This window comes from Aspergillus piperis (genome assembly GCF_003184755.1).
Source record: "Aspergillus piperis CBS 112811 unplaced genomic scaffold BO85scaffold_9, whole genome shotgun sequence".
Lineage (NCBI taxonomy): Eukaryota > Fungi > Ascomycota > Eurotiomycetes > Eurotiales > Aspergillaceae > Aspergillus > Aspergillus piperis.
The window spans coordinates 1,046,508-1,068,231 of NW_020291599.1; the positions used below are offsets into that span (position 1 = coordinate 1,046,508).

The 21,724-nt window shown below is 50.6% G+C and overlaps 5 protein-coding genes across 5 annotated transcripts; 3 read left to right on the plus strand and 2 right to left on the minus strand.

Annotated features, from left to right (window-relative positions):
- Positions 1-859: 859 nt before the first annotated feature.
- BO85DRAFT_421611 (cation-transporting ATPase 4) lies at positions 860-2,261 on the plus strand (the record flags this gene model as incomplete). The annotated part of the gene is made up of 5 exons (XM_025657938.1): positions 860-958; positions 1,061-1,168; positions 1,232-1,614; positions 1,669-1,733; positions 1,867-2,261. The coding sequence occupies 5 exons, from the start codon at positions 860-862 to the stop codon at positions 2,244-2,246; spliced, it is 1,035 nt and encodes a 344-aa protein (XP_025515634.1). The 3' UTR covers positions 2,247-2,261.
- Positions 2,262-2,587: 326 nt separating this feature from the next.
- On the minus strand, positions 2,588-4,367 carry BO85DRAFT_478134 (O-methyltransferase). Its single transcript, XM_025662879.1, has 5 exons — positions 4,140-4,367; positions 3,928-4,054; positions 3,715-3,838; positions 3,185-3,636; positions 2,588-3,114 (listed from the first exon to the last, which is right to left on the minus strand). The coding sequence occupies exons 1-5, from the start codon at positions 4,332-4,334 to the stop codon at positions 2,804-2,806; spliced, it is 1,209 nt and encodes a 402-aa protein (XP_025515635.1). The 5' UTR covers positions 4,335-4,367; the 3' UTR covers positions 2,588-2,803.
- Positions 4,368-5,213: 846 nt separating this feature from the next.
- Positions 5,214-7,098, plus strand: BO85DRAFT_421614 (putative integral membrane protein (Pth11)). Its single transcript, XM_025657939.1, has 6 exons — positions 5,214-5,652; positions 5,706-5,762; positions 5,813-5,880; positions 5,934-6,313; positions 6,378-6,473; positions 6,532-7,098. Exons 1-6 carry the CDS (start codon positions 5,457-5,459, stop codon positions 6,863-6,865), a joined length of 1,131 nt encoding a protein of 376 aa, XP_025515636.1. The 5' UTR covers positions 5,214-5,456; the 3' UTR covers positions 6,866-7,098.
- A 2,351-nt stretch (positions 7,099-9,449) lies between these two features.
- Positions 9,450-18,206, plus strand: BO85DRAFT_514535 (nonribosomal peptide synthase; the record flags this gene model as incomplete). Its single annotated transcript, XM_025664765.1, has 2 exons — positions 9,450-9,884; positions 9,952-18,206. The coding sequence occupies 2 exons, from the start codon at positions 9,450-9,452 to the stop codon at positions 18,112-18,114; spliced, it is 8,598 nt and encodes a 2,865-aa protein (XP_025515637.1). The 3' UTR covers positions 18,115-18,206.
- Positions 18,207-18,880: 674 nt separating this feature from the next.
- On the minus strand, positions 18,881-19,287 carry BO85DRAFT_488425 (uncharacterized protein; the record flags this gene model as incomplete). Its single annotated transcript, XM_025663533.1, has 2 exons — positions 18,881-18,990; positions 19,053-19,287. The coding sequence occupies 2 exons, from the start codon at positions 19,285-19,287 to the stop codon at positions 18,881-18,883; spliced, it is 345 nt and encodes a 114-aa protein (XP_025515638.1).
- Positions 19,288-21,724: the final 2,437 nt, after the last annotated feature.

Here is a 21,724-nt window from a genome sequence, read left to right on the forward strand (position 1 = left end):
AGCTTATAAGAAACAGCTCGCAGTCCCCTAATGGGCGCGTGAAATGCGAATTGTGTCAAGGTACTGCGACTCGGCATCATTATACAATTCTCTTCCTGACCACGATTTCATGACGGGTATTGAGTCACTGCGAAGCTGTGACACATTCTCCATTCACACATAAGGACATGATGGAGAAACTGTAGGACGAGTCTGTAACATGGCCAGGGACGCTACCGGCGTACACGGGTCTGGCTAATCGAAAATTTAGTTATGGATGGATTGGCAATATGACTTCCATAAAGAAACAATGCAGATGGTGGAGTAGCTTATCCGGAGAGAGAAGCGGTTGTTGGTAAGATGTTAGTCACATCTGAGTGAAGGCATGAAACACGGGGCGTTTCCCTTCCTTGCACCTTCATTGCTTTGATCTAGTTTCAGACTGGTGGATCGTCCCGATCGTATCGTGCAGTCCTCTACCGCCGCCGTTTCAGCGCGGAACCACTCCGAGCTATCATAATTCATAGCCCAGGGTCCAAGAGGTTGATTCTGCACCATGCTATCTGTATCGCTCATGTGTGATTCGTCGTCACCATCACGGCCTCACGCCCAAGTACCACCGTAGTGGCCTAAGTGGCCTAAGTGATAAACTCTGATCTGCGCCGCTACGAATGAACCGGGTGCCCACCATAGCTTTGCCCTGAAAGAGAACTCCCCCGACATCTGGAGCATTTCTATAAGATGACGGGAGGAGCTAGATACTTGGACATTAGCCGACAATCAGTTCTCCTTCTGCCCGGTGCCATCTGACCGGCCACCACTCGCGAAAATGCCACTGGAAGGACGTAGTGAGGTTCTTGTGGCCGTGTCTGTAGTGGTCATGGCTATATCGCTTCTGACAGTATCCTTTCGATGCTTCGTGCGATGGCGGATGCTCAAAGCATTTGGATGGGACGATACATTGATGGTTCTTGCAATGGTGAGAAAGCCCCTCGAGATTTCCGTTTTCCCCGATCCAATAACAACGGTTTGGTATCTAAGCCAAGGCTCTTTGGATGATGAATTGTTAACATGTTTCCAGGTTCTTGATATAGTGCTTACTGTGTGCGCAATCGCTGGTGCGAAGGACGGCGTTGGTCGGCATTTGAGTAATTTCCACAGCTTCGATCAATTTCACCATGCCATGCTGGTACGCGATATAGAGACATTATTCACCCAAATATACTGTTGAGATACTGAATGGCCTGTCTAGTGGTGGTGGCTGGGCCAGTGCATCTATATCTGGGCGTCCGGCATCGCTAAAGTATCCATTGCGCTGGCGCTCCTCCGACTGTCGGTTCACACGTATCAGCGCATAATCCTGTGGATCGTTATGGGAGCATCGATTTGTGTCAGCTTGGTGTTCTGGTTCTTTATGCTTTTTCAGTGCCATCCTGTCTCAAAATTTTGGGAGCGGACAGGACCGGGCAATTGCATGAGCACCGATACGCTGATTAGGGTGGCGTACGTATACAGTGGAATCTGCGCAGTCTGTGACTTTGCGCTGGGACTTCTGCCCATTGATCTTGTTCGCCAGCTGCAAACCACTCTCAAGACAAAGATCGCGCTGGGCGCGACACTGAGTCTAGGTTGTGTGTACGTGAATCCACCCATGCTGTTGGTACAGCAGCTAACATGTGGCGTACCCAGGGCGAGTACAGCTGTTATTCTTCGGATTCCTTGCCTGCATTTCTACAAGGATATCGATTTCTTGTGTAAGTGCCATGCTTCATGAACCCCTTTAATCCATTATACCTACTGCGATAGTCCATGTTTTGTTTGTTGTTGCTCCTCTCAAGTCAATCATGGCCAAGACGGCTAACCCTTCTCAATCTACGTGTGTGGCAGATTCGACCTTTTCCATCGACATCTGGTCCTTTATCGAGGTTGGCTTGGGAATCACAGCGGGTAGTCTGGTCACTCTCCGTCCTCTCTTTCGTGCAGTTCTCGGTGACCCACCTGACCGCAAGGGCAAGAAAAGCCGCGGAAGCATGCCATTGACCAGCTTCACGGAGTATACGCGGACCCGGCCTGACCCTGAAGATGCCGCCGTGTGGCAATCGCCCCAGCCTGATGCGACGCGGAATATAACCACCACGGTGGTTTCAGCTTTCCGGGCAAGTTTAAATAGTCCCCTCACGCCAACCTTTGCGGCCGAGTTGAAGAAGGGTCGATCCGTTCGGATCAAGAGGTCATTCCATGTCACAGAAGAACATGTGGGCTACTGAACGGGGAATTTTGCCCTTGATACAGTATATATATATAATGAAACTAAAATGATCTTGCGGAAATCATTATCTGAGCGACTGTCAAGCGTAGAGAGAAAAGAGAAGCGAGAGCACATGGAGAGAGAGAGAGAGAGAGAGAGAGAGCTGGAGGCTGACGGCTGACCGGTTGGCCTTGTTTGCATGTTTACATAGGCTCGATGGGCACCTGACCCTGTTTGCCTTCTCCAGTGGTGAGTAAGTAGTCTTCTTCCTATAGTAATAAGCAAGTACTGTCTTTTACCCCCGTCAAGCTTCCTCTTGCCAGCTATTCCTCTAAGCAACACGACATAATCTACTATCTCCTCTACCCCAAACCATCCGATTTAAATCTTCATGTGCATTGCACGCTAACCTAGAGGGGAATGGGAAGGGAGGTTATAATTGCATTCTAGCTACCAGCTACGCAATGAGACTGATAGGAACGAAGATCTTCACGTCAGAGAAACACAAGATGAATGCACCTCCTGTCAAGTTAGCCCCCTTCACACCTCCGAGCGGCTGATTTTTTACACTACAGTTCACTTCAGGCGAGCTTCCAACACCACCATGGGCACTCCGGGTGCCTTGTATACGTTGGCCAGTTGCAGCCCCGCTAGATCGAAGAGGTGCGCAAAATCCTTCACCGTCCGCTCTCTCCCACCAAAGGTCATCATGGTCAAGTCCATATACGCGTTAGTTGCGGTCGCGCCCACTTCAGGGATGATCGTCTCCGTGATGAGAATTCGCGACCGCTCCCGATCCATCGCGACCGCCAGCTGTGCGAGGACCTGGCGAACCTCCTCATCAGGCCAGTCATGCAGCACGCGACGCACAAAGTACACGAGGGCGCCTGATACATATGATCAATGTGTTAAATTAGACTGATAGATGGGGCTGTGGAAATGGTGGGGACTGCTTACCCTGCACGGGTTGGGGGTGGAAGAAATCATGCGCCATCGGCTCGATTCCGTGGGTCTCCATCTCCGGACCATTATCAGTGATGACACTCTCGCGATCCTGCAGGATATACCGCCCGGGGACTCCTGCCAAGCTCTCTTTGAGTTGACGCAGAATATGTCCGCGACCCCCGCCAACATCCACGATGGTGGTGGTGTCTGGCTGTGCAAGTGGCTCCAGCGTAGATTTGAAGGGATATAGACCAATTTCCGCCAGGAGAGAATCCTCCGCTACCATGGCATCATTCAGCCGAGTTGCGCGGGCGGGGCTCTGTGAAATGTACTCAAACATGGTCTGTCCGTCGCAGCCATGCACGAAAGTGAAGGGGTTGCGGCGCAGTTCGATGCGATGCTGCCAGCCCTGCTGCGCAAAGTATTCATGGCCCCGCAACATCGCGGGGGAGTACTCATCGACCCTGACCAGCAGGTGGCTTTGGTTAGCCATCGGACATGTGTGAAGAAGACCTGGAAGAAGGAGAGGCCGCGGCACTTACATTAAACTGAAAACCGCCCGCATCTGGGGTGCCAGTAGGATCTCCGACTCGGGGGTGTGGGCATACAATTCCTCCCCCGCCTCGCGAAAGGGTCCCAATGGAGTCAGGGCGCGCATATGGCGCACTGGAATCGGGTCAGTTTAGTTGGGTAACGACAGGGGAACCCCCGGCCAACGCCGACCGGGGGCATCCTGGGACTCAGGGATGGCCTACCGATAAGTTCTTTGTCCACCCCGGTTGTGGAGGCGATTTCCGAGGCCGAAATGCTCTGTCCCCCGGTCGGGATGGCATCCAACACCCCGGCTTCCAACAGGGTCCGGATTGCGCCTATTCGAACCATCTAGCATAGCGTGCCATAGCGTATCGTTAGCCTACATGGTGTATTCCAGATGGACCGATGATGGCTGGGGTAACCTGGAGCGTACATGTTCAAAGTTGGCAAAGACGAGGTCGGCCGGGCCCCGAACAGCATTGACCAAGCGAGTGGCCCGAGCCATCAACTGGTAGCGAGCATCCTGACTATTCGGAGTGGTCGCTTGACTGCGATACTGGTCGACCGCGGCCGTGACCTCGGCCAGACACTGCTGAATCTGCTCGAGATTGGGATCAAACTGCGCCATTGGTAAGAAGTATAGACAAGGGTTATGTGACCGGGGTCCCTGGTAGTAAGTATGGAACCACTCCGTTGGGAATGACCAGGGCGACCTACCTATTATACTTGTCACACTTGGCTCCAACATCAGGGGGGACATTGGGATCTTGCCAGGTTGATTGGCGGGAAGCGAGTGGATAGGCAACGCGACCTGCAGCGATAGCGCCAGACGGCGTCCAGGCAGCGCCGGTGCGCCACAAGCCGATACGTCCAGCTTCCTCAGCCAAGTCGGGGAAACAGCCGACAGGAATACGAGGTGACCCTCCAATAGGTATGACAGAATCCGGATTCAAGGTAGAGACGAAGGATCATAGTTGGTGGACGGGCCTCTGTACTTTGCTGTGGATGGACCAGGCCAGGGCCTGTGCTCGCCTCACATACATTCCGTTCGACCACTGTTCTCCCCCATCATCCCGGATAGCAGCTCGACTAGACTATATTCCCAACCCACTCAACTCACTTTCTCCGCCGATCATCCGTTCACCCCCTCCCCATTCCCACCTCAGCTCAATTTCCCCTCCTTGTCCGGCTCCACCATATTATGTACGACCGTCGAACCAGTCAGCCTGGCTTTGTGATATCTCCCGGCAGATTCTTGGGGCAACCCCAGGGTCTTCGAACCTGTCATGTTCCGCCCAGATTTCCATCAACCCCTGCATCTGACAGATGCAACTTATGCCGCATCCGGGATCTCTGACAATGCCCCTGACAGGGATAATCGGACCATTGTATCCCAGACTAGTCTCGTTGTCACACGATCCAGGTACACAGGAAGCTTTCTCCCATATTCGTTCCCGCCAGATTAGGAAATCTGATGGCCAGTGGCGTCTCCTCAATGGGATAGTGACGGTGATTCTCTGTTCCCCGGAGATCGCAAACTATACGATGCAGGTGAGAATGGTCTCTCGGTAGTCGCTCCGGCCTGCATACGAACGAGTCCATTCCTCCGCGCTCGAGCCAGGGCAAGTTGGAGGAGAGCACCATGAACAAGAAGGATAAGTAGCGAAGCGACAGCCAGCGTCCTTTGCAATCTTCGCTTTTGATCAGGACCAGCTCTCTCACGGACGCGCAAAGACAAGCCTCTCCCACCATGCCGTCGGTCGACCTCAACCAGATCCCCGCCTCCCCGCCTCCCGATGGCGTGACGCCCAACTTTGTGAACCCACCGAACCAGAACTATCAGATCTATTCTCTCAATATCGCCCTCTGCCTCACAGGCACGGCCGTCTTGATCCTCCGCTTGTACACCCGTGGTAAGCTCCAGAAGACCATCGGAGTTGATGATTGTGAGTGCCCATCCCAAGCATATCATGAGGACACCCGACTGATGGGCTCGCAGGGTTCTGTATCTGGGCACAAGTGTGCGCGTGGTTGTTTGCCATCTTGTGCATGCTCAGTATGTATCAAGACTAAGATGTACGGTAATGGCGTTACTGATATGCGCAGACATCAGGAATGGATATGGGGTCCACATTTGGGACTTATACCTCAGTAAGATCAAGCCTTTCAAACAGGTACGTTTCACAGGCGCATCCCACACATACCGGGCCGCCACTAATGATTGCAGTATGATCTTGCGGCCGAGGACATCTTCGTTGTCGGAATCTGGCTGGTCAAAACGTCCATCTTGTTGTTCTACCTGCGCTTGAGTCCCGAAAAGCGGTTCCGGCAAATGACATACGGCATCATGGTCTTCGTTGCCTTGTACAATATCATCAGTTTGCTGGTCTTTACCCTCGGCTGTATACCGGTGCAGGCTAGTTGGGATGTGACCCTAATGCCGACCGCCAAATGTGTTGACCAACTTTCCTTTGTCTACGCCAATGCGGCTTTCAACCTGTTCTCCGATCTTATCACCTTGGCACTACCCATTCGACTCTGCTGGTCTCTTCAGACTACTCTCAAGCAGCGGGTGCTATTGATGATAGTGCTGATGATGGGTTCCTTGTAAGTGTCTCACGTATGGTCATCACTGTCCCTGGTTAAGCTAATATGGTGATTTCGTAAACAGCGCGTGTGTGATTGCAATCATCCGGATTGTGACCATGATGCCATTTGTCTCTAGTATGGATCTTACCTGGTACAAGGTGACTTTAGCCAAATGGGCGTAAGTATTCGTACCTTTTCGACTCTCATTTGGATACTCAGCTGACACGTAAACACAGAATGGTGGAGATCAACGTGGGTATCATTTGTTCGTGCCTGCCGGTGATGCGGCCTCTACTCATTCGGTTCTTCCCTACTGTTTTTGGCAGCCATGCCAGCAGTGGAGTCAGGCCCATCCGCCCTGCCGATGCCAAGGATACATTCGGTGCGGCGCGCAAGAAGGTCATTCGCAACTGGGACTACCTCAGTACGATCAAAGGAACCCACGCGGGTGAGAGTACCCAGGATGTTGAGAGTCTGCACGAGGAAACTAAGCAAGAGAATGGCAATTCCGAGCCGGCTATCATGATGGCGACCGAGTATTCGGTGACCTGCAAGCGGCGATCGGAATAAATGATTAATTACAATGGCTTTTCTTCAAGAAGCTGTTGAACTGGTTGTGAGGTGAAGGCGTCAATAATGTGTTCCGGATTACAGAGACCCGTATTGGGAAAACATGCTTGAACGGGGATCTTATCATAGGGGCGGCTGTATCTGCTATCTACTGAACTAATGTCAAGGGCCAAATCCGGCTCGCTACTATATACACTCTAATAATCAAACATCAGTATTTAATACTTATTTGTAAAGAATGGCTGTCTGTGACACTGAATTGACTGGAACAGGAGAATTGCTACAGGTGGTGTTCAGTGGCTGTTGGAACACACCGCTCTCACAGCCAACAGAAACATCAGCAGGCCAAGAACGATGACAAGAGGCAAAAGAAAAGTAGGATTCTGTAGAGGTCTTGAAAGGTTATTGATAGGGAATAATCTGAATGAAGTATTCATGGATTACAGGAATGCGAGATTATGGTAGGTCCTACCCATAACTTAGTTTCCTGAATGGTCTTGTGGCACCGGAAGCCAGTGAATAAACATTGGTCTACTCCGCGTCTGATCGTATCAGGGATTGAAAAGTGTAAAGTTTATCATCAATTCCAAGCCAAGTCGCAACCGAACAACTGGAAGCTACTAAGGATATCCAAACAATATATATCTTCAGACGCCACAAATAATCTATATATCTTACTTAACAGAAGAATCCGGGGTGAAATCGAATCCCCGAAAAAAAATGGTTGAGAGATTCTTTGACTGTCAGGGCGCCTATTATTCTGAACAATCATTTCCAAAACATATTCCTCGAACAAGAGGAGCCCGAATACCCAAAGCTTGCAGCGTCATGATTGCATCGGCATGGCTCACTGTATACTTCCCGAAAGATACTACACCTTGAGAAGCCTATTCATTGGGCACATGTATGCAGAGATCTCTGTAGCATCTTGGAAGGGCAAAGGGACGTAGGTTCGATGATTAAGAGGAAGGGGAAAAGCCCAGTCAAGTCCGATTAAAGGCATTGGGTTTCAGCGAAGGGTTGAGTTTTACAACTGATGTAAGTTACATGCAGTATGCTGAACCTAAAATGGCGAATTTCGACGCCGATCAAGGTCTGCGGCGTCGGCAAATGTATCCGACTGATGATCCTCCATAAAGTCAGCCTGCCAGCCAAATCTGACAGATATTAGGATCTGACCAGTCAGCATAGCGTATCCCAAAGCAGCACCGAAGCGTAAGTTACTCTTTCAGCTCTGCTTAAGGAATCAAAGAAGCCAATAGCGAGACACCGAGTTCAATCTGACGTACATCTCAAGTAACAAAAACCAGTCACGGGTATAGTCAGTAAGTGAAATCAGTTCGAGTGCGTTGCTGGAGGTTCCCGACACAACCAAAGCCCGTTTGAACTGTGGTTTCCCAATGCCGGATCGGATATCTTGGCTTTTGTGCGTTCATTACGCAGTCATGAGAGTACTATATTCCTTTGTTAGCTTCGGTCGCTTCTTTTCATGCGTTCAGCAACTGTACGCCTACAGATAACATGAAGCCCTTGGCCATAGCTCGTTGTAAAGTGAGTAAGTAACTTCTTTCTTTCCTCCCCTCTTTCGTTCTGCTCGATGCTATGTTTATGAATTTTGATTTCGTTTTCAGGGAGAACGCACCGTTTGCTTGCACATCGACAGACTTCTCGCCTGCTTTGAACGTGGTCAGGATGTTCAATGGAGTGTCAGGCTCGCTCCCGGCAGTTGGTAAGGTTGTGTTAGTAGTAAACGCATGACTACAATGCAATATGGACACACATTGTCCGATGAGGACCAAGGTAAGCCCCCCTAGGGAAAAGGCAGATTTGACCAGGCATTCAAAGTTTTCCTGACATATAGCCGTGTTGGAGGTATGACATGATTTGACTTCGTGGTTGTTTGCGGTGTGGAAGGGCGGTGGCCACGTGGCCTGAGGCCACCCCAATCAATTCCTTCTTCCTCCTGCAGATCTACTTGTTCATCGGGGTAGTTACTCAGTTCCCTACAACGTCATTTACCCAGAACTAGGTGGGAATCATACCATGGAGTTGAAATACTGCAACTACCAACAGTGATAGAGGCAGAGATCAGGAGTACCAGAAGAGAGGTGATTAACAGATCAGCAGTATTCACCGTGGCAACCGTCTGTGCCAACGACCATTTCAGTACATTTACTGGACAAGTAGAGCCCACATGAGATGATAGCGGTGTGCCCGCCAAAGAAGCAACGTGATTCAAGTGCTTCTGTCAAATGCGAGATACAATGCGCAGGGTGGTACTATTAGCAGCAGCTGCACGGTGTAGAACATTTGATATGACGGATCAGTCAGACTGTACGGTATGACACGAAGATATGCTCCGGTTTCGGGATGTAATGAGAGTCTCTCACAGTCAGAAATGGGTATAAGATTTACTCGGTACCCAGTCCCAACAGTCTCTGATCCCCAAGATCGTTTCATCTGATCACGGCGCGGTCTACAAGCACACCGAAGGCGATCTCTTGCGTGGTGACGTTGCATCGTGAGCTGGCTGGACCTTATTATCCAAGTTTAAATTTCGACCTTCTTTATTTGAACACTCGCAATGGCGAACCAAGGGGAAATCGGGGGCAATTTCCCAAGTCTTAATGATGGTGTAGAGGCAGAATGCACAGTCAGGGTGCAAGATGTTCTCACTTTGCCCGTTACGGAAATCGAAAAGTTCTGCCGCGACACTGGGACTGCAATTCCGCTGTTCATTAAGACTGTCTGGTTGATTGTCATGTGGCCATTTCTGGAAATTGACCGTATATGCATTGGTTATCGGGACTATCGCGATAGCCCCCCACACCGGGCTTCAGGCCCGGAGAAAGTCATCCAGTCAGGCATACTACCTGATATTTCAGTGATGAAGCTGCTCGAGTCGGATATCGGTACAGAATCAGGGAATCTCTGTGATGAGTGCCCCCCAGCTCATAATACCGCCATTGCCCTGATTCGAGAGATTTCCGAGTCTGATCGATCAGAATTACTGATAGAGGTAAGTTATGACATTCGCTCTGATTGAAGCGGATTGGGAACTTTTGGGCGCTAATGGGCAACTCTAGGCCGAGAAGTGGAACTATAGCATTGCGCTGGTGGGTGAGGTAGACGAGGTGTCAGCTTTGGTCAGACTATCGCTAGTCCACAAAAGTTCAACCCTTTCTCCATGCCTCGCCGAAAACATCTCGTCCACCGTCTTGCAGGTCATACAGGAAATTTTGGCCGACAGTCATAGACGCATCATGGACCTGAGCCTATTCAGCTCATCGAATCGCGACCATGTTCTACGGTGGAACCGTAAAGATAACCGGGGTCCAGCGGTATCTTTGATTGAGCAGGTCCATCAACACGCGTGCGAGCGTCCGCATCACCCAGTCATCTGTGCGTGGGATGGGGTGCTATCGTACTCTGAGTTTGACTCCCTGACAACGCGGTGGGCCAGCTATCTTCAAGGCTTGGGTATTGGGCCACAATGCATGGTTCCCATGATGATGACCAACTCTCAGTGGATGACCGTGGCAGAAATCGCTATCATGAAGGCCGGTGGCACTTATGTGCCCCTTGACTCAACCCAACCATTCAAGAGACTGGAGGACATCATTACACAGGTAAACGCTACATTCGGGATTTCATCTCCGGACCTTGAACCGGTGTTATCAAGTCTAGTTGGCGTAGTCGTTACCCTATCCGCAACAACAACACTGAGGCTGCCACCTGTTAAGGCGGATTTCAAGTGGCCAGACATTACCCCCGACACCAAGGCGTATGTGTTATTTACATCCGGTAGTACTGGAAGGCCCAAAGGTTGCGTTGTCTGCCATGGGGCGTTGGGAAACTCGAAGTACCACTCACAGGCACTGAGAATTACAGCCCAGAGTAGGGTATTGCAATTTGCCTCACACGGCTTTGCAGTGTCTCTACTGGAGGTGCACTGTTCCCTGGCGGTGGGCGCCACGATTTGCATCCCGTCGAAGGAAGATCGCCTGAACGGTCTTAATAGCGCGATGGACTCGATGCGGGTCAGCTGGGCGGTGCTTACTCCCTCGGCAGCATTATCCCTCGCCACACCCCTGGAGTCATTGAAGACACTCGCCCTAATTGGAGAGCCGATGCGTAATGATTTGTTCCGCAAGTTGGCAGACGAGGTAGAAGTGATCTTAGTATACGGATCCACAGAATGGGTGGGTTTATGTGCCTCTCATCCCATTCGTTCCCAGATCGATATCAAATGCATTGGTCCTTCGCCAACAGGAAATCTTTGGCTGGTAGATCCCACAGATCACAATCGACTGGCCCCTGTCGGTGCCGTGGGTGAAGTGCTGATTGAGAGTCCAGGGCTGGCACAAGGGTATCTCAACAATGACTCCCAAACGGCAGCTAACTTTGTTGATGCCCCTGCCTGGCTTCAAATGATAGGCTCTGGAGCATACCCCGGGGCGCGATTTTACAAAACGACCGACTTGGCCCAGTTTTACGCCGATGGTAAGATCAGATACGTCGGCCGCAAAAGTACCCAGGTGAAGATCCGCGGAAAAAGGCTCGATCTGGGGGAAATCGAGTATCAAATCCAGCAGATTAGCCCATCGATAGAGAAGGTCATAGCGGAAGTTGCTAGCCCGAAGGGCAGCGAGACACCGATTGTGGTTGCGTTCTTGTACTCCCAGGACCAGGAAGCTCTGTTGCTACACTTCCACGCATCTGTGGATGCGATCAAAGAGAGCCTGGAGAAGACATTGCCCGATCATATGTGGCCGAGCATATATGTCCCACTCGAATCTGTTCCATTGACCAGAACTGGCAAGACTGACCGAAAAGCACTCCGTCATATTATTTCTGCCTCTAGTCGCCAAGATCTCCAGAACGATCAAATACCGGCCTCTCCTACCGTGGCACCAGTGACAGAACTGGAAATCAAACTTCATCAGCTCTTCGCGGAAACTATGCATATTGACCCATCTTCCTTTGGCATAAACCATAGTGTCATACAACTTGGAGGGGACTCTATCACCGCCATGGGACTTGCCAATCGTTTTCGACAGATGAACTACAGATTGACGATGCAAGATATTCTAGAGCAGCAAACGGTGGCCAAGCTAGCCTCGCAACTGGATGGGTACAATAGGAATAACGCGTCACCTACAACGTCAGTCGGTGAAGAGCAGTTTATCAAACAGTCCTCCCAGCCAGCCAGCGAATCTGTCCTCTGTGAAGATTTCATCAATGTACTGGGCATCAACATCAGTAGTACAGACCGTTTCATTGACCATCTTGATTCTACGACGGGTGCCAAGTTCGTTGACCATGTTAATCGACGCCTCGGCATAAATGTCACGGTCCAAGAGGTTTTCCAGTTCCCAACGATAGCTACACTCGCAAAGTGGCTTCAATCGCAGTGTAAAGGGCCTTCGCCAATATCGAAGACCCCTTATAATGGCCCGGTGGTACAGTCGTTTGCACAGGGCCGCTTATGGTTTCTGGACCAATTGCATCCCGGCTCAACATGGTATGTTCTGCCATTTGCCACACGACTTCGCGGCCAGATCAACCTTTCTGCGCTGGAGGCAGCCTTGAATGCAATAGTAGAGCGCCATGAGCCTCTCCGCACGACGTTCAAGGGCCACGATGGAATTGGAGTACAAGTGGTTCATCCTTTCCAGCCCAAGGGGATTAAGATAATTGATATGGCCATCAGCAACAACCAGAACATCTGGGATGCTTTGCGAAAGGAACAACGCACTGCCTTCAACCTAGAAGTCGAGGCAGGGTGGAGGCCTCTAGTATTTCGCCTGCGACCCGATGATCATATATTATCGGTTGTCATGCATCACATCATCTCCGACGGGTGGTCGCTGGATCTTCTTCAGAAGGAGCTTGATATCTTCTACTCTGCGGCAATACGGGGACTCCCACTTTTCTCCCAAATTGACCCGCTCCCAACAAATTATCGTGACTTTTCAGTTTGGCAACGGCAGCAGGAAGATAAGGATCAATCACAAGTAGATTACTGGGTTGGGGAACTTGAAGGAAGCAAGCCAGCTGAACTTCTCTGTGACAAGCCACGTCCCTCGATCCTCTCCGGTGACGCTGGACTTCAAACGGTTGATATTCGTGGGGCACTTTACAGGAAACTACAGCTCTTCTGCAAAGCTCACCGGGTCACCGCTTACACTGTGCTGCTTGCGGCTTTCAGGGCGACGCAATATCGTCTTACCGGTGCTGAGGATGTGACGATTGGCACGCCATTCGCCGGCCGGCATCATCAAGAATTGGAGCCACTCATTGGGTTCTTCGTCAATCTGCAATGTATCCGCACGAAGGTTGAGCATGCGGATACGACCTTCTATCACCTGGTTCGGCAGATTCAGAAAAAATCGAGCATGGCATTTAACAACCAAGATGTCCCTTTCGAGAAACTTGTGTCAAGGCTAACGGAAGAGCGTGACCTTTCCCGAAACCCACTTGTCCAAATGGTCTTCGCTGTCCACTCCCAATATGACTTGGGCAAGTTAGCCATTGAAGGTGTGGAGGCTCAACGGGTGACTCTGTCATCGGCCTCCAGATTTGACTTGGAATGCCACTTTTACCAGGCAGAGGACAGTTTTCGAGGGGAGATCCTCTTTTCCCTCGACCTGTTCTACCCTGAGACCATAAACATGCTTCATTTGGCTTTTATTGACATCCTTGAACACGGCCTAACTCGACCTACTACGCCTATTGATTTGATGCCATTTACCGACGCCAAATCCAGTCTGGAGAAGAATGGCCTCCTTGAAATCCACAAAACGGATTATCCACGAGAGTCCAGTATAGTCGATGTGTTTCAGCGGCGAGTCAGATGCTGCCCCAGCAAAGTCGCTGTCAAAGACTGCTCCACGCAGCTCACCTACCATGAGCTGGACTTGGAATCAGACCGTGTTGCCCTTTTTCTGACTGACCGGTCGCTGGCACCAGAAACCGTGATTGGGGTCTTGGCAGACAGGGGATGCGAGGTAATAATCGCATTTTTGGGAATCTTGAAGGCCAATCTCGTCTACTTACCGCTAGATGTAAAATACCCAGTCAGTCGCCTGGAAACCATCTTGTCATCCACTCAAAGCTGCGAACTGGTCCTTCGGGGCAGTCACATTGAGCCCCCTAGTATGAGTCTGAGCAATCTTCACTTTATCTCTATTTCAGATATTTTTGCTACAATGACCCAACCTGAAAAGCCTAGTCCGCATGCGGCGAGGACTAGCATGCCCCGGGCCGACAGTGCCGCATACGTTGTGTATACATCTGGCTCCACGGGAATACCCAAGGGAGTTATAATGCCACACAAGGCAATAGTCAGGTTGACACAGTGTACTAGTATCATCAGTCCTGACTCTGCTGCTGGAAACATAGCACATATGAGCAATCTTGCTTTCGACATGTCGGTGTGGGAGATATACACAGCACTCCTCAACGGAGGAACATTGGTCTGCATCGACCCTATGACTGTACTCGACTACAGGTCACTCGCTCAGACCTTCGTTCGGGAGAGAATCCAAGTGGCCATGATAACGCCAGCTATGCTTAAACAGTGCTTGATTGAATCCCCGTCCATTATCAGTCAGTTGGACATCCTGTTTGCCGCAGGAGACCGTCTGGATCCATTGGATGCTATGAAAGCCCGCGCGTTGGTGCGAAGGGAGCTGATAAATGCTTATGGGCCGACTGAAAACGGGGTACTGAGCACCACCTATAGCGTTACGGATAAAGAGGTCTACCCCCATCGTGTTCCTATAGGTGCACCTGTGAGCAATTCTGGTGCCTACGTGATGGATCCGAGAAATCAGCTGGTTCCTGTGGGAATAATGGGCGAGCTCGTCGTTACTGGAGATGGGTTGGCTAAAGGGTATATTGACTCACGGCTCGATGCTGATCGTTTTGTGATGTTGGATCTCCCCGGGCAGCCATCAATGCGGGCCTACCGGACCGGGGATCTTGCTCGATATCGGCCCACTGATGGCCAGCTTGAATACCTTGGTCGCATGGATCACCAGGTGAAAATACGTGGCCATCGCGTGGAGCTGGATGAGATCGATCAGTCTATGCTCGCTTACGGCTTTATCAAGCATGCTGTTACAATTATTCGACAAGAAAAAGCTGCAGATTCAGAGTTGGTCAGTTTCATCACACTTCGTGAAGGCGAGGACTTGCACTTGGCCGGAGATTTAGAGATCCAGGACGGGGCCCAGAAAGTAAACGCCTGGGAAGATCTCTTCGATACAAGCATATATGGTCTTTCCCGTCTTCGATCCAGTAATCTTGGAAGGGACTTTGTCGGGTGGAAGTCAATGTATACCGGTGAGTTGATTGAGAATGCGGAGATGAATGAATGGCTAGACGACACTGTTGGTGCCCTTCTCAATGGGGGCTCAGCTGGCCATGTCTTTGAGGTCGGGACAGGCACTGGCATGATTCTGTTCAATATCATCGCGGGGCTAGAGAGCTATACTGCGCTTGAGCCATCAGGCACGGCAGTCGATTTTGTCCAAGCATCAGTCACAACCATTCCTGGTCTACAAGGAAAGGTCCGGTTGCAAAAAGGGATAGCCGACAATATCACCCAGCTTGACAGATCTGGCTCTGTCGATGTGGCCGTCATCAACTCTGTGGCGCAGTATTTTCCATCCACTGATTATCTGCTCAAGGTTATCGAGGACCTTGTGTGCTTGCAAGGGGCCAAACGCATCTTTCTTGGTGATGTACGGTCATATGCGCTGTACGAGGAATTTCAAGTGAGCAAGGCCTTGGCCAATAGTACGCCGAGATTGCCCACCATAGACGATATTCGATCACAGATGGCGGAAACCGTTCACTTGGAGGAGGAGCTCTTAATACACCCAGCCTTCTTCACCTCCCTGCCAAGTCGCTTCCCGAAGCTTATTGAGCATGTGGAAATCCTACCCAAGCGTATGGTAGCCACCAACGAGCTCAGTTGTTATCGCTATGCTGCCGTCCTACACACGAAGCATCAACAGGCCCAGCCGCGGAACATTCACGACGTGGAAGAGCGTCAATGGCTTGACTTTATAGCGCAGAAGATGAACCACGCGTCTCTCTTGGAATATTTGCAGGAGCAAACTAATGATACATCTGTGGTCGCAATAAGCAATATCCCTTACAGGAAGACTCTCCTGGAGAGACTTATAGTAGACCTGTTAAGGGGTCGCTTGGCCCAACGGGTTGGGGGACCTGGCTGGGTTGAGTCGCTCAATGAAATGGCCAAGCGCATTCCGTCCCTCTCACCACTCGATCTAATGAGGCTGGGGAAGCAGTCTGGCTTCCACGTCGAAATTAGCTGGGCCCGACAGCATACACAACGCGGTGGGCTGGATGCCATTTTCCACCGCATTCAGCCTGATCGCACTGGGTCAAGGGTGCTGTTCCGGTTCCCAACTGACCACTATGGACGGTCTGTTCGGCAATTGAGCAACAACCCACTACAACAGGCGTCTAATCGAGACATAGGGAAGTGGGTACGGAAGACCCTGGAAAAGACATTACCGCCGTATATGGTTCCTAGAATGGTCAGGGTATTGGAGCAGATACCTGTCAACAGCAATGGGAAGGTTGACCGCAGGGCTCTAGCAAACATGGTCACTGTCTCTGCATTCCATAACACTATGACAGCCAGAGCAGACCCGCAGGATGATGTGGAACGAGCATTGCTTGCCAGATTCACGAAGGTGCTTGGCAAAGATATCGGCATTTCTGAGAGCTTTTTTGACCACGGAGGGCACTCTCTGACTGCGATAAAGTTAGTCAATGGAATCAACCAAGACCTCCATACATCCCTGACGGTCGGTGATATTTTTGAGTGTCCGACAGTTACCGGCCTGGCGGCAAAGATTAGAGCCCGGGCAGATTTACATGAAGGAGTCAACTTTCGCAATATGACTCCTGACTCCGCGCCATTTTCACTCATTGGTGGCAGTATCTCATCGAATGTTTCCCGCGAGCTCGTCAAAATGGGACTGAGTGCTACTGATGTGATGGATATAGTACCCGCGACGGACGTGCAATCCTGGATGCTGGCTGGGTGGACCCCAGTCTCCATAAGCTTCGATATCCACGGCAGCATTAACGTGGGTGACTTGAGAACAGCATGTCTTGCGGTGGCACAAAGGCATAGTATCTTACGCACTGCCTTCACCAAACTCGAAGGGAAAGATGTTCAGGTTGTTTTACGAGCTACCGACATACCATTTACGCACAAGCCAATCGCCGGTGGCTGTTCTGATGAGACTCACTCTGGGCCATCACCTATGTTCTCAAAGCTACCCACAAAGTTTGAGCTCGTTTCTCGGTCACCGAGAGACCACTCATTTTCTATATGGCTGTCTCATGCTCAATACGACGGGTATTCGCTTCCGCTCCTCTTCGCCGATATGCGGTCGGCTTACAATGACCGCTTGCCCTCTCTACCCATTGCAGCCCCCTTCGCAGATTACATATATGGTTGTGCACGCCTCCGCTCGCCAGATTCGCTTGGTTTCTGGAAAAACTATCTGCAGGGCGCTCGTTTGACTACTTTGCCAAACACGACCTTGCGGGGAGATGAGACCGCTGCAGATGTAAAAGCGACCGTGACTGGTGACCTTCCCACACCACTGCCTGGAATCCCGTTGTCGATGCTTATCAATGCAGCATACGCGTTCATATTGGCAGATACAATCAATACCCCGGACATAACCTTCATGTTGGGTCTAAACAACCGTGATCTACCCATCACAGGAGTGGAGGGTATCCTCGGACCGTGTATTAACCGAAGCCTCATCCGAGTGCAATGGCAGCAGGGCTGGACAGTCCGTGAGCTTTGTCAGAGTGTACACGACAATTACACCGCGATTTCCCGGTACGGCTTCATCGAACTCCCCGACATCATCGCCAACTGCACCGACTGGCCTGTTGGGACTGAGTTCGGCTGCGGGATAAACCATTTCCCTGCACTCAGCAAGCCTTCGTTCTCATTCAATGACGCCGAAGTCTCGAATTTCTCAATGACTGGACAGGTTGATATGACCAATCACCTATACGTTCGTTCATTCGTTGGTGAGGAAACCTGGCAACTACAGGTGCTGACGTCAAGCAATATGATGAATCCAGAAGATGCTTCTGTGTTGGCTTCCAGGATTCTGGATATCGGGCACAAGTTTTCACAGTACCCAGAAACATCCTTATCGTCTTTGGTATTGCGTTAGGCTTGTGCTTCTCTTTCAGGACACCTGTACGGAACTGTAGATACGTTTGATGTCAGAGCACTATGACGAATGTGAAATATATGGGGTGTTTTCGAACATACCTTCAGTATGCTCATCCAAGGAATATTTTCGATTTAGATCGATCACAACCAGCAGTGTCATTATAACAATCGCATTCAACTCATGGCATGCTATTCCAACCAAGGCTATCGTTCATACAAAGTCACAGCATTAGCGTAGATTGTGGGTTCAGAAGTAGACAAAATGAAATATTCATACTAGCCCATCAGACTCCTCACCTCGGGGGTATTCGTGGATTGTACTAACAGTGGTACACATTTCGATATTCGATAAACCAAGACTTATGCTAGGTATCTTGGCTTGATTTGTATTGTCTTCCGTACGGGGGTATCAAGAGCAAGACGTAGAAACCCACAAAACTGAATTTTTTCCAAGTGCCAACCAGACAAGAAGTCCTCTGCTTGCCTGAAGAAAAAAAGTCTTCACTGCACATTGAATCCTTCCATTAGAGCATGATTCTATATTATCGGTAGAGTTAGATATTAGGTACAATATTCGCGACCGTAACATGTCATAAAAACCCCATCATCTATCATCAAGCCGTATAGACACAAGAGTATTATTTTCCCGAGATTGTGGGGGAAAGTGGCCAATCCTCCCCTCTATACATTATTCCATCATTCGTTGTCCACCGTCCACTCAGATTGCGTTGACATTATCGTAGGGTTTATCATGAAGTCCGCCCCTAGTTGCACACCAACTTGTAGCTGACATATTCGGCGTCGCCTTGGAGGCATTGTCCCAGGGTGACGTTGTGCTGACCGGCTGAGCAGTTGTCTTCGGTGAAGATTTGCACTTTATATAGAATTAGCAGGGAACGCGAAATTTTAGAATTTTAGCAGAGGAGCAAAGCTTACCACCACAGCCGGCGACATTGTATTCAAAGCTGACGGACTCGATGGTTTGATTACCGGGGAAGGTTTTGCATTGGTTGAGAGCCGATCGGTAAATGCCCAGTTCGCCCATATTTTCATTGTAGCAGCCGGGTTCGCCGAATAGGCGAAGTTGAGCGAGACGAGTGTCGCCAGTAGGGAGGGCCAGGGTTGAGATGACCATTGCCATCAGAGCGGAGAGGAGCAGAGTGAATTGCATTTTGGCTGTTGAGATAGGATTGGAGATGAAGAGTATTTCTCGATGTAGTATGGTGGTAAGAGTCGGAAGTATTATAAACTTATATGAATTATTATTAGGTCTAGAGGAGTGCGGTTGTTGATAATAGAGAGAAAAGTAGCAGGTACATGCCCTCTTTTATAGACAACTGACTGTCAGTCAGCGTGAATGGCCCTAGTTATCGGTCTCCCCGCAACAACCACCACCGGCTACTAGTTCTAGCCTAGACTTTCGTCAACTGGGGATTTCGCGCATCCGCGGGGGCAAAGATCGGCGCCTTGCCTCGACGATCCCTGCCATTCAAGACCAGAAGTGATGCCGTCCGTCAGCCGAGTTGGACCCTCTCATGATGCCATTGCAACCTTAAGAGCGGCGAATCCTCTCACCGTCTTTCCAAGCTCTGCCTTTTTTCTCTTTGGCCCTGGGGTTCTTAGAGAATGTATTCACTAGTATAATTACCTCTGCTATTCAATTCATTCACTCTACTTCTTGTTGCCTCAGTTCCCGCCGTTGAGCGAGAGTCCACTGCCGGCCCAGGTTACAATCAATCGATCGAAGGCGGGGGCTGGGCGGCGCTGAGGCTGGGAGCTTTGGGGGCTGAAGGGGGGGCTGGGTACAGAGACGGCTCACTGCATGCATGTCTCGGATGCGCCACGTCTATCACTTGGGGTTTCCCAGGGCGGGTGGGGATGGCGATCATGGAGCCACAGTGGGATGGAGTAGCCCTGGTGAATCCTGTTCATCCTTCGCGGCAGGTGGACGAGCCGGATCACCGGATCAAATCGGATAATCGAGGGCAGGGCGATTTATCGGCAATAAAAGCCTCCTGGCTTCGTTATTGGGAACACGAGAGAAGTTGTTGTGTTGTTATGACTATTGCCCGGATGCGACCGCAGTGAAGTGTTGGAGAGGCAGTCCGACAGATGTTTCTATTCCAAGCAGCAGTCAGTCGGGATGTGCTGGCTGGTGCAGCTGAACACCGCATCACCATCTGTCACCATTCATTGCCGATGCACTCAGCAACCTGTCAATGCCCAGTGGGATGCACTGTGCTAAGAATAGCTGGAATGCAGGATATCGATAAGAATAGAACAGTGTGGCAGGGCTGAGGGGCACGATGCAGGCGAAAATTATCACTGGGGTGATGATGTGAACAATATGTTGGACCCTCACAATGCCAGATAAAATCACACCAAGCAGTCGGCAGTGCAACCTCAACATGATTCTCAATCTATCCCACCACATCACGTCGCAGATATTCGGTAGAAGATGGGGATGGACACGGAGCAAACCGCGTCACACCGACAACGCCAAGGCAGTGGCCGGTTCACAATCGCCACACTGTGCCAGGACAACCATGTCGCCTCGGAATGACCTGGATGAAAATCCCTCCCAGCCAGCTTTATTTATCTAAATCATTTGTGCAAACATCTCCCAAGGATCCAGAGGTTGGTCGATGGACTAGCGGAGGAGAGGAGATATTCACAACTCTCGTCAACCACCCTTCCAACATCACAGACTCGCAATGGATGGAGACCGGTTCGGCTGGAAGAAAGTGACTTGGATACGGAAAACAGATTCTACTGCCAGCTAATACTTGTAGAATACTTTGACAAGATCGGAGCTGCACGCAAAGAACTTCGGGCGATATCCAAGCAAGATCCCGCAGCGTCGGGCTCGCAGACAGGTTTAAGAGTATAAAAGTCGCCGAGCAACCCGCCTTACCTTCCGTAGAATGTAGATGTCGTCGGATCGCATACTGTCTGCAGCGGGACGAGCCTGCTCTCCATCCCGATGATGAAGAAGGGGAGAGAAGTCGTGAAGATGCCATTTCGCCGGGGGCATCGGCGTAACTCCGGATGTCCGATCAATTGCTCCGCGAGATGATCATTCTTCCGTCGACCTCGCGATTGGACCCCAGAACACAATGAATGACATCTAATAGATTTATCCCTCGAGGGAATTCTAGACTTTCGAAGAGATGCTCTAGACCTTCTGCCTCATCGCGCAGGGCTCTGACGCGGCCCGCCGATCGGCAAGGATGCATTATCATGTCAATAATAATCGCTTGCCTCGCCGGGCAACCCGCCCGGGAGTTCTGCGCCTTCTACTGCCTTCTGCCGCGGCTGGTGGGCTCCACCGAACATTCTTGGATTCGGGGTTATCCCCAACAACTGGACACGGATGGACCCACTCCGCCGTCATCTTCCGCTTCCCTCAACACGACTTGACATTGAGCAAGATGCAAAGTATTCAGTTCGTAGGTGGTGGCGGAAGGAAAGGCTCACGACAAGCATTACCGTTAGAATTTCCCTACCATGTTTTTAGTTAGTATCATACGAATTTGGACACGGTCAGCTATATCCCACACGGGGCTGGAATTGGTCACGTGTACTCAGTTGCCTCGGCTGGATTCTCA

Excerpts from the sequence above, each read along its gene's own strand:
- BO85DRAFT_478134 (XM_025662879.1), bottom strand. The coding sequence starts at position 4,334 with ATGGCGCAGTTTGATCCCAATCTCGAGCAGATTCAGCAGTGTCTGGCC. Across the intron at positions 4,055-4,139 it reads TCTTTGCCAACTTTGAACAT|ATGGTTCGAATAGGCGCAAT; the intron begins GTACGCTCCAGG and ends ACGCTATGCTAG. Across the intron at positions 3,839-3,927 it reads GGTGGACAAAGAACTTATCG|TGCGCCATATGCGCGCCCTG; the intron begins GTAGGCCATCCC and ends ACCCGATTCCAG.
- BO85DRAFT_421614 (XM_025657939.1), top strand. The coding sequence starts at position 5,457 with ATGCCGTCGGTCGACCTCAACCAGATCCCCGCCTCCCCGCCTCCCGAT. Across the intron at positions 6,314-6,377 it reads GTGCTGATGATGGGTTCCTT|CGCGTGTGTGATTGCAATCA; the intron begins GTAAGTGTCTCA and ends TTTCGTAAACAG. Across the intron at positions 6,474-6,531 it reads GTGACTTTAGCCAAATGGGC|AATGGTGGAGATCAACGTGG; the intron begins GTAAGTATTCGT and ends ACGTAAACACAG.